The sequence below is a fragment of the Dama dama genome, chromosome 18, assembly GCF_033118175.1.
Source record: "Dama dama isolate Ldn47 chromosome 18, ASM3311817v1, whole genome shotgun sequence".
Classification (NCBI taxonomy): domain Eukaryota; kingdom Metazoa; phylum Chordata; class Mammalia; order Artiodactyla; family Cervidae; genus Dama; species Dama dama.
The window spans coordinates 78,859,748-78,875,809 of NC_083698.1; the positions used below are offsets into that span (position 1 = coordinate 78,859,748).

Below are 16,062 nucleotides of genomic sequence, written 5' to 3' on the forward strand. Positions count from 1 at the left end.
TAGAAGGTTGCTGCTAGCCATGAGAGTCAGATCTTATTAATTAATCATTTTAGTTCATTTCTAAGCATGGGAAGGTGAAAAATTTTGCATTCATAAATTTTTTCCTGATAATATCTAACTATCCAAAGTCTTGATTTGCCAGCTTTTCTAAGCACAGATTACTTCAATCCTGGTGTTCGTCCTGAAGTTTTTTCATGGTGTGTTAAACATCAGTAGCTGCAGTGGTTAATGGGTTAATGACCCAATCCTAGTAGAGACAGTTAGTGAGCAACATGCTTTAGCTGGCAAGGTCTAGATTTGGAACTAGACTCCAGAACTAATGAGGAGAATGGCACCTCTTGTTTGAGGGGCTGAAATTCACATAGCAAGGAGTGAGTTCCAATTCTGGAAATATTGCTGTGACCACACTTGGTCTCCTATCTCTCATTGATCACAATTATAACTCCTGAATCTGAAGACTCTGTCAAATAAAGGGTAGCAAGCAGATAGGAAAAGGAAATCATAAAGTGAGTGTTATTGAACAAATGGTGAGTGTCCCCCCCTTTTTTTTTTTAACTGCAGGTCTTCCCTGGCCTGGACTCAAAAAGAGCCTGAAGCCTATATGTGCATCAGGTGCAGACAGAAGGAAGGGGGCACTCAATGGGCCAAGAGCCCTGCTTTTCTGTTTTTGCTTGTGTTTCTTTTGCTCTTTCTCACCCCTCACCCCCCACACTCACCCCCACACCCCCACACCCACATCCCAGTGTCTGTGACAGCAGCAGTGACTACATGGAGGCTAAACCCCGAGGGAAGGGACCTTCTTTCTCACACAAGAACCTGTGGTCCCAAGAGCACACGGAGAATCCCAGTGGCTTTTGTTCTCTCTCTGGCATCTCCCTTCTTGGCGCAGAAGGCAGACACAGTTTCAGAAAGGCACAGCAGAGCAAATATACTAAAGTCCACTTATCTGGTCCAAGAACCAGAGGGACGATTCCTGTGAATTGGAAGATGGCATAGAGATTGCAGAGAGGAGATTAAGAAAAAAAATCTTATATAATTGGTGTTTGACAACTAGGATCTCCACCCCCTCCTCCTGCCCCCACCCATATGCACAGGCATAAATGTGAGGAAAAACAGACTTTGCATTGATGTTAAGTGTAAACAACCACCTAGGGCCTATACTCAGCTTCCCTGGGGGCTCAGATGGTAAAGAATCTGCCTGCAATGCAGGAGATCTGGGTTCGAGCCCTGGGTCACGAAGATTCCCTTGGAGAAGAGAACAGCAATCCACTCCAGTATTCTTGCCTGGAGAATCCCATAGACAGAGGAGCCTGGCAGGTTACAGTCCTTGGGGTCGCAAAGAGTCGGACCCGCCTGAGTGACCAACACTTCCTTTTCAGGGCCTAGACTGGTCATTGGGTGACACACACAGTTCAGTGTGAACAGTACTGTACTGACTCAAACTGCCCATCAAAGGCAGGTAGGAATTTATTGTCCCTTAGTGGGTCAATTAATTCTCGCTAACAACAGCACAAAAACCACAGCAAAAAAAAAAATCAGCATTCTCCATAGTATTTAAGCACTATCTAGAGCCCATAGCATTGTATTGAAAATGTGCAGAATACAATCCACAATTCCCCAACAGGTGAAGAACCAGGAAGATCTCATGTCACACTGTGGAAAAGCTAGTAAATAAAGGCCAATCCTGACGTATCACAGGATTTTTTATGCCCGTGGAGGAAAATGGAGAGACAGACATAGAGACAGAAAGTCATACAGATGAGAGAGATATAAATGGAGAATTAGAAAGGGAAAGGCAGGTGGTAGAGTAGGCAGGCAGAGAGATACAAAGAGAGAAATAGAGATAAGGAGAGAGAGAGCAAGACAGAATAGAGATGAAGAGAAACAGAGAAGGGGAGGGAGAACAGAGCCGGAAAGAAAGGCAGAGAAAGACTTAGAGGGGTGAGCAGTGACAGTAAATACAGGAGATCTGTGGACATAGAGATGGAGAGACAGACCAGTCCACACAAGTGGTGGAGAAAGCCATGGAGAAGTAGGGAAACAGAATAGTAGAGAGAGAGAGAGAGAGAGAGAGAGCCAGTGCAAGAGACAGAGCTGGGAAATGCTTAAGAGAATTGTGTTTTCTTATTTCTCTTTTCCTTTCTCTTTTTCTTCCAATTTCTCACCCTGCACCCCATCTCTCTCTTTTTTGGGTACGTTGTTTAATGAATATATTCTAGTGCCAATATATTGTAATTTTTTCAACATCATAGTTGATAGTTCTTTCACATTCTGGTTTTTTCTCTTACTATTTTTTTTTTGTGTGTGTGTTTGAAGAATTTTCTTTCCACTCTAGACTAATGGAAATTTTCTCCTTTCTTATTTTTTTTTTTTAATTTATTTACTTATTTTTGGCCATATAGCTTGTCATGTAGGATCTCAGTTCCCAGACCAGGGATCTGACTGGCGCCCTGCAGTGGAAGCATGGAGTCTCAACCACTGGACCGCCAGAGATGTTCCTCTCGTTTTTCATTTTTAAACCATGAAGCTTCTGCTCCTGAAAGGATTTTGCAGGACTCCAGGGCACCCGCACTTGCTTCATGTACAACAGCCTGGAACACTCTGCTCTCAGACTACTTCCTGTCCCCCGCACTGTTGGCCCTGGTGGCACAGGGGAGACCAGCTATGGTCCTGTCCCTTCCTCTCTCCCCAGCTGTCTGTCATGAGCCTAGAAAATGAATTATCCGAGAGAGTGGCCAAAACAATGACCCTGGGGGACTTCTTCTTCCATTTTATTATATGTATTTTAAACATTTACCCCAGCATTTTTACAAAAGTAGTGGGTGAAAATCTGTATGCACATCATTTCAGTTCCACTACGGTTTCACTGTCCTTGTCTGATCTCCTACTTATCCATCTATGAGTCTAAGTAAATCAAAGGGGAAAATATTAATAATGTCACCACAAACAGGTTGTCCTTGAGTCCTGGTGACGTGAACAAACATTTCTGTTAGATTTATGCCTAATAGTGGAAACACAGTGTATCTGAACACCTTTCAATAGGTTTATTGTTCCTTGTACATGCAGGAACTATTGATCTTCTTTACTCTTTTTTTTTTTTCATTTTGTCTATTTTTAATGATTTCTTTCTTTTAAAACTCAATTTATTTAAACAAACAAACCATTCGAGTATTTCTCCCACTTCCTGCCACTTGCCTCTTGTAACCACTGATCTGTTCTCTGTTTCTCCATATGTAAGAGAAATTTATGACATTTGTCTTTCTCTGTCTTACTTTTTCACTTAGCATAATACTCGTAAGTTCCACCCATATTGTTGCGAATGTCTGAGGAGTATTCTGTGGCATACATATACTACAGCTACTTTACCCCGTTCACCTGTTTGCTGATGGTCACTTAGGTTGTTTCAAAGTTCTGACTGTTGTAAATAAAGCAGCAATGAACACGGGAGTACAGATACCTTTTCAAGTCAGTGGTGTTTTTTTTTTTTTTTTTCCCAAGTTCAATACCCACAAGTAAAATTGCTGGATTACATGGTAGTTGCATTTTTAATTTTTCAAGGACCCTTCATACTATTTTGATGGTGACTGTGCTCATATACATTTCCACCAACAGGGCATGATTCTATTTTCTCCTTATTCTCACCCACATCTGTTAGTTCAAGTCTTGTGGATAACAGCCATTCTGACAGTGGTGAGATGACATCTCATTGTTGTTTAGATATCCATTTTTCTGAATTTCAGATAAACATCATATTTTTTTAGTGTAAGTATATCTGAGTGTTGCATAGCACTATGTAGGATGTTTTTCCCCACTGAATCTAGCAACCCTAGGTGAAGGCCTTTTACTTGATGATGCAAAAATTTCTCTTATTTAATTGATTTGTAAGCACACACACACACATTTAACTTTGAGGAGAGTTAAATGTAGATCAACCTACCCAGTATCAATTTCTTACAATAAAAGAGGGGTGAATGCTTATTGGATTTGCGGGTGGTTGCCTCAAAGCTTACCTACAGATGTAAAAAGGAAGGTCATGTAGGGAAATGATAGAAAGGTGGTTCCTTGAGAGAAAGACTATGGCAGCATCATTAACACTGAAATACTGAGCTGCAGGGAACTTAGCCTGATTCAGGTCTGCTCACTCCACCAGGCAACAAGCAAGCTTTGTCCGGGTTTCACTGTGCACCCCGTATCTGATTCCTCTGCTTGCAGTTCTGAGCTTTCAGAGCTCAGGCTTCTCTTCTCCTGTGGGGGAGGTGGCTGCTCCCAGCCTGCCCCCCAGAAAGGGGTTGGTGCAAAGAGGCAGGGCTCCTCCCCAGGCCTCCCCCAACATCCACCCCTTCTGGGCTCAGCCTGGTGGTCTTTAAGAGAGATCCTTGCTGACTCCCTTGCCTGTCACACCTGCTGGGAAACTCGGTCTAGCTCAGTGTCCCAGCCATGCTGCCGGTCCCAGCACTGCTTCTGGTTTTCCTGGCTCCTGGTAAGTGTGTTGCCTGGATGCTCTGGGGACTTTTCTGTACTTTTTGGCATTGGTGATGGTGAGGGTCATACTAAGAAATGGTGTTTCCTCTTCCTCATGATTTTTTGTTGCTTTCCTTATTGCAGTCACACAGGTATCTTCCAACATGGAAGAGGACAAGTTATCAGTCATGAGGGCCACTGGGTCATCTGTTGTAATCGATTGTGATCTTACACACAACTATATCCACTGGTACAAATTCCAGGAGGGAGCTGTACCCCGACGCCTTCTCTACTATGATGTCTACAACTCAAAGGTTGTGTTGGAACCAGGAACCAGCCAAGGGAAATACCACGTTTACAAAGGCACAGGGAAGGGCTACACAATTGTAATCTCAAGCTTGCAAGAAAGTGATTCTGGCACGTACTACTGTGCCTTCTGGGAGAAGCACATTGGTTTAGACTTCCTTTACTCTGCACTGGAAATTTTGCTTGTGGCTGCCAAAACAGCCGTGATACACAGGCGACACCAACGCCTGTCTCACTTCCTGACCCCAGTTCTTTTTACTCTGAATGAAGAGAAATGCTGAGCTCAACGCCCAGCCCCAGTCACTGCTACCTCAACAGCCTCCCCTCGACGGCCATTGTTTGTTATGGTCAAAGATTTTTCCTAAAAGTGGGTCTCCATCTTAAGGCCTCAGGCAAGCAGCTGGTAGGCAGCACATTCTTTTAACTTTCCTAGGAGCTGGTGGAGTCTATTCAACCTTTTCTTGAGAACAGACAGGGCACCTCGGATTGATCTATTAAGGGGAATATTTAGGAGAACAAAATGAAAGGTTATTTTTATTGAATCACTTATCTGATCATTTTCCAGAGAAGATAGCTAGGAATGAAGCATCTTTATTATTCAGGGTTATTAAATATGAGCAAAGATGGAGTGAAAACTTGGATTCCTGAAGCCCAAGCTAGTATCTGACCTATCTTTTGGACAAATTGATATTTTTCTCATATAACCAACCAGGACATGGAATGTAGGAAAAGGGGGATTGGTATAGTTATGCCAATCATAGTATTCTACTTACACCTTCTGTTGAAGTTCAGTCCACAGCCAGAACTGTTCTGTATTAAACAAGCAAAGCCAGAAGTTCTTTTCACTCCCACCCCCAATATTGACAGGACCAAGTTCCAAACTGGAATGAGACTTAGAAACTTTTTTTTCAATAATTCAAGTTAAAGAACACTTCAGGTGAACAATTAGACAATGAGTGGTATCTACATCAACAGAAAAGTCTTGTAAGAAAGGGTGTGACTTTCTTATTGGGCTAGGTTTAATGACATAAAATTAATACTGAAGTACAGAAATGCCATATTCATATGTATGTTGTCTCTTGTGTATGCGTGTGGGCTAAGTTGTTTCAGTTGTGTCTGACTCTGTGAGATCCTATGGACTGTAGCCTGCCAGGGATAGTCTGTACTGTCCATTGGGTTCTCCAGGCAAGAATACTGGAGTGGGTTGCATGCCCTCCTCTAGGGGATCTTTCCAACCCACGGATCGAACCTGGGTCTCCTGCATCTTCTGCATTCCAGGCAGATTCTTCACCACTGAGTCACCAGGGAAGCCCCTCTTGTATATCATATCCTCCAAATTTCTATCAGAGCAGTGTTTCTGAAACTGTGGTCCATGGACCACCTGAGTCAGAAGCATTGGGTTGGAATAAAAGTCCCCATTCTGGATGGCACCCAGTATCGTGAACACATATCTTGGAATGAAGACTGAAAATGTGCATTTTTCAATAAGTTCCATAGCTGATTCTTACTCAAATTGATTTATATCAATTTATATCAACTGCTGTGCTAGCAGTAACAGATAAAGTGACATGCCTCCCTCTGAAATGGGTCATTTCCTGGCCTCACACAGGAGTGAACACAGTTTTCATGGGCCAGCCTAGACGTCCTTCCTTTCTTGTTGCATCTTGGATGCTGCTGCTCTCCCAGGTCGTCACATTTCTCCATGAGAATCCCACAACCACAGGTCAAAGTTTCTGGTCCTTCTCATTCCTGTGACTGCACGCAAGAAGGAATTGGATAGTAAATGTACTGACTTTAACTTGGGCCTCAGTACCAGGGACCATGCACTATTTTGGAGCTTTAGAAAAGATCGAAACAAAAACTTCTCGTCATTTATATTTTTCCAATGTTGTTTACACTTTGTTCTGCACATTTATTTCTTTGATCCACTTTGAATTTAAATTTTGCATAAAATTGGACCTGCACAAATGGAGAGACATGACATATTCATGAAGGAAAAGATCAATGTCATAAAGATGTTGATCTTTCTTAAATTCATGTATGTAAACTGACTATAATTCCTATCAGAATTAAGAAAAGATTTTATTTTTGTTCTATGATGTAGAACAAAATGTTTGAAACATAGAGAATTTCTATTTATTGGATAAAGCATGATTAAGTAATGAAACAACCCAAGTATTTATGTAAATAATGACAGGAATAGCACTATGCTGTTCATTATGTGGGGCTTCCCTGGTGACTCAGATGGTAAAGAAACCACCTACCAATGCAGGAGATGTGGGTTCGATCCTTGGGTTAGGAAGATCCCCTGGAGAAGGAAATGGTGACTCACTCCAGTATTCTTGCCTGGAGAATTCCATGGATGGAGGAGCCTGGTAGGCTACAGTCCATGGGATCTGAAAGAGTTGGATATGACTTAATGACTAAGCAACAACAACATTATCATTTCCTGGGAGTCATCTTGACACAATAAATGCTGGTTTTGGTGTGAGATGACTCTAAATTACAAAATGTAGTTTTAGGTTCCGAATTTAAACAGTGGACTTCATAAGTTAGTGTGGCTTTTGTTTCTAATAACCAGGGAAGCATGATATCTCTTTGCTTCTAGAATTTTGGTTGTGCTAGTAGCTAATACATGAACTGACCCTTACCAAAAATTTCTTATGTGGAAGATATTGTGCTTTATCGTGCATGCATTTTCTATTTAATCCTCATTACTCACCTTATGGTGTTAACAATATTTCTCCCTGCCCCTACTTTGTAGATGTGTTTTTGTAAGTTGTTAAAATTAAGTTCCTTCAAATGAAGCCACACAGCTCTAATCTGGGGATTCAACCCAGACTACCCAAATCAATGGTTCACATAATTAATTCTCTATCCCTCCCCTAGGATACAGACATAGAGCAAGAATACCAAAGCCAAGGCCCTAAGACATGACAGCCTAATGGTCAGGAGTGTAAGTGCATGGGCTTCTGAGTATCACAGATTAAACTTTAAACCCCAGGTCTTTCTTTATTAGCTATATGAAAGTGCGAAAATTCATTATGTTGTCCTCATTGACCAATTGGGAGTAATTACACCCAACTCAGTTATTACAGAGAAAAGAACACACATATGGATTGTCTCCCACCAGGTATCCATTTAGCCAGCACAGAATCAGTACAAGTCTGTGGCCCCTTCTCCTACATGAAGGTTCTAAAGGAAATAGAAGCTCTGGCTCTGGCCCTGTGGATCCCTCCTTCACTCCCTGTATCAGGGGTTCCTGAACTCAGCTAACACCTGACCTGATCAAGGGGAATAAGTTATGAGCAGGTCAGCCCCTGATAGCCTTTCCACACCAATTGCTAGTGATTCTGGTGTTCTGACTCTGTGAATATGAAGTATGGAAAAGGGAAATTTCCTCAGGAACACATTCAGCCTTGTGGTTCATTCAGTAACCAAGGCAGACCCATCATAATTAATGTTAATTATTTCTTGACATCATGTATTTCCTGAAAAATTTCAAAGACGAATAAGTGCCATTGTTCTATAACATCACAGCCATGATGAGAGACATTCAAGACAGAGAGGTGAATGAGGCATGAGCTCCTAAAGAGTCTGAGAGTTTGGGTTAACCACTTTCTTCCATTTTATACAATGTTCTCCTTAATAGACTCAACCCCACTCCACTGTGAACGCCAACAGATTTCATGGGTTTTACCCTTCATACGAATCTCATTGATGCATAATACGTAATGGCTCAGATGCTTCTAAACCAGTGATTCAACTTGATATTCATGTTAAACCTTTTCATGTCTGAGGTATTTGTTGCACACGGAGATGAAGGCTTACAGAGCAGTTAAGACCATGTTCTTTACAGTCAGGTTGCTGGGAATGAAATATGATTTCTGGTATTTTCTAAATGTGTGACATCAGAAAAATTAGTTCTTTCTATCCTCAGTTGATTTTTAAAATGGGAATGAAAATAACAATCTCATAGATTATTGTAAAATGAAATAAGATTAGAGCTTTGCTTGCAAAGTTCTCAGAAAAAGTACCTGGTGTTTGGATCATGGTTAATAAAGATTAACTGCCATTATTATTAGGAGACATGATGAGGGCAAAGAAGGTGCTAAAATCTCTCAGAAAAAATTTTTCCCCCTCTGGACTCATTCATTAAAAACACAGATTATTTGCTAATATTTCAGAAGGTTCTAAGTGAATTTGGCAGAAGTTGTTGATTAACTTGAACTTTGAGTTGGATTCTGGGTAGTTCTGGTGGTGGTGGTGGTCCTTGTTTACCTTGAGGATTGGTGGTGCTAGGGTGTCACTTTATAGTAGGTCATCAGAAATAACTAATTGTGACCTTCTCCCATCACTATTCCCTGAACTTTCAAAGGAACAGGTAACCAATCAAAGGACTTCTTCTAGATACCCTGCAGCTTCAGCTCGTGAACACCTCTGCCATTGCACTTACCTCCTCCCCCTCCTCCTCCTCAAGAGTGCAGTCTACTTTGTCATCATTGCCTTCTGCATGTACAAGAGAACAGGTGTCAGCAACAATGGGAACAGCTCGTAACAGAGAGGCCACAAAGGGGTCAATATTCCTTCATCATCTATTGTCTCAAAAAGTGCCTGCTGAGGATCTAGACTGGCTTCCTTTCTGATTTGGGTTATTTCTATTCACATGGTATTTTTCTATTATATCTTTATTTTGTAAGAGTTTTTCAAATCTTTGGGCAGACAGTTTGACTCTGTACCAAGGATTCTGCCGTTACTCAGGGGCAGGGTCCCGGGCTGGCCTAGGGGAGCCTCTCCCACCACTATCCCCACAACCCCATCAGCTCCTGCAGCCCTTGAATCCTTGCACCTCCTGAGCGCACACAGTGGGCAGCTCCCTGTCTTCTTCTCCTTTAGCTCTTCCACACAGATCACGGCTGGAACCTTCACTGCCATACACCCTGGGGCTGCTAGCTTTGGTACTTAAATTCTGCACCTTGATTTTTCATAATAGGCATCAAAAAATTAAATATATCAAAAGCCCACATTTGTCTCTGAGTACTTTAATTTCATGAAATATAATGAAGGTTAGAAACAGCATGACAACTGAGCTATCAATTTCAACATTGGTTATAATAATGGTCATTAACACATTTCTACGTCTAGTGTGATTATGGTGCTTTCTTTGGGGCCACTGGCTCCAATGGGTGTGTGTGTGTGTGTGTGTGTGCGTGTGAGTCACTCAGTTGTGTCTGACTCTTTGTGACCCCATGGACTATAGCCCCCCCAGGCTCCTCTGTCCACGGAATTTTCCAGATAAGAATACTGGAGCGTTTGCCACAGTCAAACTGAGGTGACAGGGTTCTTCTCTTTCAAAGATGCCAGCTTCGGAGTCGTTGGCTTGAAATGCTCCTGTGGTGACAGTGTGACACCCAGCATGACTTGCACTGCGTGTGCTCAGACTGTACTAGTGTCTCACAAAGCATCTACTGCTGATTCTCGCATTAACCCCATGAAAACTGCACCAACACCAGAGGGGTGTCAGGTGGAGGGCTAACACGTAGATTTTGACCCCTGAGAACCCGGATTTGAACCCTGAGTCTGTATTAGCATCTGTGTGACCTCAGGCAATATTGGAAGGAAGGGTCTATGCCATTGAATCTTCAACTATGTAATGAAGTTACAGTGCCCTGTTTCCTGGAGCATGAGGAATAGATGAGCTAATAATGCTTAATCCACACAAGTCCTGAATGACATTAGCTTCTACTCTCATGGCTCTACTGTAAAATCAATAGATTCCATACACACACAAAGCCCTGAAAACCATCTCTAACCTGGTTCCCCACAGACAGGTTAGAGGTGGATGGAACAGGGACTCAGTTTCTATCTTTCACCAGGGAATCTCATGATTCCTAGTGTGTCTAGTTCACTCACAATAAAACAAGGCCCCAGAGAGACTAAGAAATATGCTCAAATTTAAACACAGATCAGTGCTGGGTTCCACATGGGCCAGGTCGGCCTGTCTTAAAACAGGCTGCATTTTTTTTTCGGTATATCAATGGCCCTCTTATTATAACTGTAATTAATTATTAGAGAAACAGATTGCTAAGTAAATAAATGCATAAGAAAGAAAAGTCACTGAGGTCCAGACTTCATCACAGGCCGGGCATCAGACTTTAAAAACACTCCTTCAGTAATTGTAATGTGCAGCTGGGTTGAGCCAGCAGGTAACAGTTCCAGCGCTGCCAGCTTGGATTTCAGGCATCAAGGAAGCATACAATCAGCTTCACTGTGAAATAAATCCGTGGAAAACCACATAGAGGTTCCCATTCTAAAACACAAAAGACCAATTAGATACAAGATGGATGAAATCTAATTTAAATCAATTCCTTGGTTGTTATGAATTTGATCAGACCTCTCTAGACAAAATATGTGGCCCTGGTCTTCGAGATTTGGAACTATTTCTTTGTGAAAAAACAGTGTATTAAGTGTAGGAGGAAAGGGGGAAACTTGCAAATCACTGAAAGTTTTGTGCAGCTGATTTTACAGCCAGGGTCCTGCTTGGAATGTCTCCAGTGGTTTCCAACGTCTCAGCAACCTCCTGCCCCAACTCGCCCTGGGCTGTCCTGGCCTGGGAGGTCCGGATAGGGGAGGGCAGTGGGGGTGGGAGTGACAGCCTGAATGGCAGCTGGAGGGGACGGATATGCTGATGGAGTTTCATTTTCTCAGGCTTCTTTTGTTTACACTCCCTGCTTAATGTGGTTGATTCTTGGAAAATGCTCAAAGTCAAACTGGCCCCTACTGGTTGAGGCTGTGCAAGGGGTAGCCGAGGTGTCACGAGGAAATGAGAACAGTTAAACCATGGCCAACTTTGCTCACTTTCAAAGGGTCACAGCTAATGGAAGAAAATATCCTTCTATACTCACATGTGATCGTTATTAAAACACTCTAGGCTATGGGTCCAGGTTCCCCAATCTACACATATAAAGTTCCTCCTATCAGCTCCTATATAAGTTGGGAAACTTACACATAGGCTGTTCAGGTGCTGCTCCTCTGCCATGTTCTGGACCCTGAATGAAGGAGCAGACAGGGCTTCTTTGCAGCCCTAAAAATCATCCCTGACTTTCCACCAACCACCTGTGCTCCTCCATGATCTGTGACTTACTGAGGCTGTTACTTCTTGGTTTCATTTTCTCAGTGTAAACAGGGTAACACAAGACCTGATCCCTGAACCAAGCTGCATGGACAGATGTGAAGGGCTTTTTTCCTCATAGGAGCAGAGGTTCCAAGGCCTTGCTCTCTCATCTGTGCGAGTGTCATATACTAAGTCATGTAAATGCCCCAAAAGGGACAAAATGACTACAGAGTTAACTTCAACAAGGCTTACTGGGGCACTAACATCAGATGGCAGCATGACGGGTGAATAGCAGAGGGCTGCTCAGACTCATGAGCTTGAAGAGCAGGTATCCCACCCCCTCCCCACCCAGCAGGCCCAGGATGGGGTCCACGTCCTGGATTCCATCCGTCCAGTCTCAGAGGGAAGCAGGGCTCCACTGCTGAGATCATGGCTTCAGCTCTCACATTCTGACCTCAGAGCATATTCAAGTCACATCCTTCATTCCTTTTGGTCTCTGCTCTGAGAGCCAACATCTGGGGGGCCTTGCCTTCCTAGGAGGACTGGCCACATCTAACTGGTGCAGCCAGTGTCAGGGGTGGAACCCCTTCTCAGGTTAAAGTCACACCCTGATGTCCAGCTCAGGCCCCATCTGTGGTGGTGCTGTAGACACGAGTCAGCTCCTGACACAGGACAAATCATTGTGATGACACCACTGAATTCTTGAGGTCTTAGTCCAAGGCCAAACCCAGAATGTTCTCCATGTAAGGAGCTCCTCCTGCTTAGACCCCAGCCTCCCAGCGAGCCTCCAGCTGCATTTCTGTCCTGTGGCCCATTCTTAGACCAAGCATGGATAGAGTTGATTAGATCTGCATAAATGACCAGTTCCCACACAAGCCAGACCATCTCCATTGTACAGCTGGATTTTACCTGAATGATGGTGAATAATGAAAGGAAATTGACAGACACACTGCCTTCCCATGAAGCATTGCATTGAATATTTCTGTTTTACAAAAACAACTCACAATATAATTGAGTTCATTTGAATTCAAATTAGCTAAACACAAGGGAAAATGATTTCATAGAATGGGTTAAAAAAAAGAGTACTCAGACTATTTTAGGGAATACATCTATAAGAAAGCTATTATTTCATGATACATAATACAAAATGTTTGGTACTTTTTATATGTATTCACCATCCATCATGTCTTCTTGTTGTGATTCCAAGACTTTAGGCCAAATATGCAATGCGAAACAAGAAAAATAAAACTAATCATTTTGACATGTTTAGTTTTATTATTTTTTACAGTTGTACAAATAGTGAATATGCATGAGCTAAATAACAGAAGAGAAATGTAGTGTGTTAAAAAATACCAAAGAAATCTGAGACATGAAACAAAAAATTCCATTCTGCAAAGCAAAATAAAAAGAGATTTTACTTACAAAGAAATGCTACTCAAACATATTAAAAGATTTTTTGATTAGGAACACAGCATAAGCCTTTTCTCCAACTTTACATTAAAGGACCAGACTCAGTCTCTCTGAACATAGGGTGGACCATGATAGTATCTTACTAGCCACAGGCAGGTGATAAATGTATGTGGATATGGTACTTATGTGGGTATGGTACCATGTCTGTGAGGTAATTACAGTTAATTAACTCTTTACTAGCCATTCACTAACATCAGCAGGGGGTGTCCTCATTTCAACTTTCAAAAAGGAAACTCCATCTTTAAGAATTTTTTTTGTCTTCTGATGACTTTCAATGAAGGTTTTTTTTTTTTCATGCAGAAAAGGACAGAACACAAAATACACTTGAAATGTAACATGGAAAGGCAAAAATCTGTTTTTTACCCTGTATTTTTATAACAAAGTTCATGTACCAAACATAAGCCGTGACATAGATACTGCATAGACCGTGGTTGAGGCCACCCAAGAATTTGTTTTAAAGCATTTTAGAAGATGATCTGCTCTGTATATGCCCGCATTTTTGCTTTATGTCTGAACACTGTTGTGGAAACGAGAGGTTGAGATGTGTTGAGAACCGCAGATGCAGGACGGGGCTTCTCTTTGCTGTGACTCTGGCTGCCTCTGCTGGTTCCCTTGCCCCAACGCCAGCTGTCCAGCTACTCCATTCAGTCCACTACTTTCCCCTTCTTTCAAAAAATTTTTATTATTTTTCAGTGGAGATATAATTGATATAAAACATTACATTAGTCTCTGTCATGCAACATAGGGATTTGATATTTGTATATATGCTGAAATGGTCACCAGACTAAGTCAACATCCCTCACTGTATATAGTTACAGATTATTTTTTTCTTCCAAGACGAAGTTTTAAGATCTACTCTTTCCTTTTTTGGTTAAATATTTAAGCAGAGTTACTGCTTTTACAATTGACTGTATATTTATCTGCTCAAATTTGTGAGAATAAAAGGTTTCCTTTGACGACTTGAAGGGACTGAACAATGTGCTCCAACTTGGAGGCACATGGAGCCCAACTGCTGTGACCGAACCATGTCTGTCATCTCAGAAGCTCCTGTACACCCAGAGACAACCGTGCAGCTCAGAACCAGAGCAGATCCTGGTACCAGATGGGGCGCCTGAGTCCTGGCTCTGCCGCTGTCAGCTGTGGGACCCTGGACCAGTCACTCACCCTCAGTCTCACCTGTCTCCGTGTAAGTGGAGACAAGGACGGTACCATCCTCCCAGGATGCCGGTACCATCCTCGCTGCCTGCAGAAGTTAGGGTTTGTAGTTAATGTCTGACACAGAGATATTCTGGTTCAGTCAACAAAATGAATTAAGTCATCATTATTTGGTTATTGGGACTCTGAGGTATTTTTCAATATTCACAAATTTATACCACTAAGGAAAATGTTTATAAAAATCTACATTATGAAAGTATGGTTATAGAATCACAACCATATTCTATACATTTTACTTTGAAACTACTCTTGGTGGTCCACACAACTGCAAAATCCTCAAAAACTGCAGTATTTGGACCTGCCCTTCAAGAGCAGGTAGGAACTTACATTCCATAACTAGGTCAATTCTTAGCTAACAAAAAAACTCAGCACTTGCCGTAGTATTTAAAAATACTGCCTAGAGCGCATAATCTAATATCCAACATGTGCAGAATACAATCCCCAATTACTCAACTTACAGGGGACTCAGAAAATCTCAGCATCTTAATATGGAAAGGTAAATTAACAGGTGCCAATCCTGAGATATTGCAGATGTTGGATTAACAGAGAAATTAAAATTGTTACGGTGACCATGGGAGGAAATGGAAAGAGAGGTAGAAACAGAGAGGTAAAATCCCTAAGAGTCATAAATGGAGAAATAGAAAAGGAAAGATAGGTGTTAGAGACAGACAAGTAGAGAGAGAGAAAGTGACAGAAATAGAGATGAGGAAGGAAATTTTAAAATAGAGGAGAGATAAAGAGAAAGAGGAAAGGGAAGAAGTCAGATCTGGAAAAAAAAAAAAGACAGAGAAGGAGCCTTGGTAGGGTTGCAGAAGGAAAGGGAAAAGATCTGTGGGCAAAGATGTGGACCGACAGAGGGACATAAAGAGTGGTGCAACAGGGGAAAAGAGAAGCAGAACAGTAGAGAGAGAAAAAGAACAAGTCAAGAGTAGAGCTGTAAAGTAGGAAATTAGGGGCCACATATTGGTAATTATACATACATATATACCACAGCGACTTTATACATCCACTGATGGGTACTTGACTTGTTTCTAAGTCTTGGCTGTTATAAACAATGAACATAGGCTTTTAGATACATTTTAGTGTTTTTGTTTTCAAAAACACTCAGATGAACAGATAAACACTCAGAAGTGGAATTGCTGGATCATGTGGTAGTTCCTCTTCTAACTTACGGAGGAAGCTCCATGCTGTTTTCCATAGCACTACACCAGTTTACTTTCCCACCAACAGTGCACAAGGGTTCTCTTTTCTCCACATCTTCAACACTTGTTATTTCCAGCCTTGTTAATAATAGCCATTCTGACAGGGATGAGGTGATACTTCATTGATGCTTTGATTTGCATTTCCCTGAATTCCAAATAAATGAAAACTGTCTTTTTAGTTTCAGTTTGTTCAAAATACTGCGAAGCTCTTTTTTTAAAAATGAAATCTGGAAACTCTATATGAGGCAACCTTTTACTTGAGAATGAACATAAATCCTCCATCGAATTGATTTA

The 16,062-nt window shown here is 41.8% G+C and overlaps 1 gene segment (V, D, J or C); it reads left to right on the forward strand.

The window, feature by feature from the left end:
- Window positions 1-4,146: 4,146 nt before the first annotated feature.
- Window positions 4,147-7,723, forward strand: LOC133072429 (T cell receptor gamma variable 8-like). The segment is given in 2 exon segments: window positions 4,147-4,480; window positions 4,606-7,723. Coding segments are annotated over 2 exon segments (486 nt in total).
- The last annotated feature ends 8,339 nt before the right edge of the window (window positions 7,724-16,062 follow it).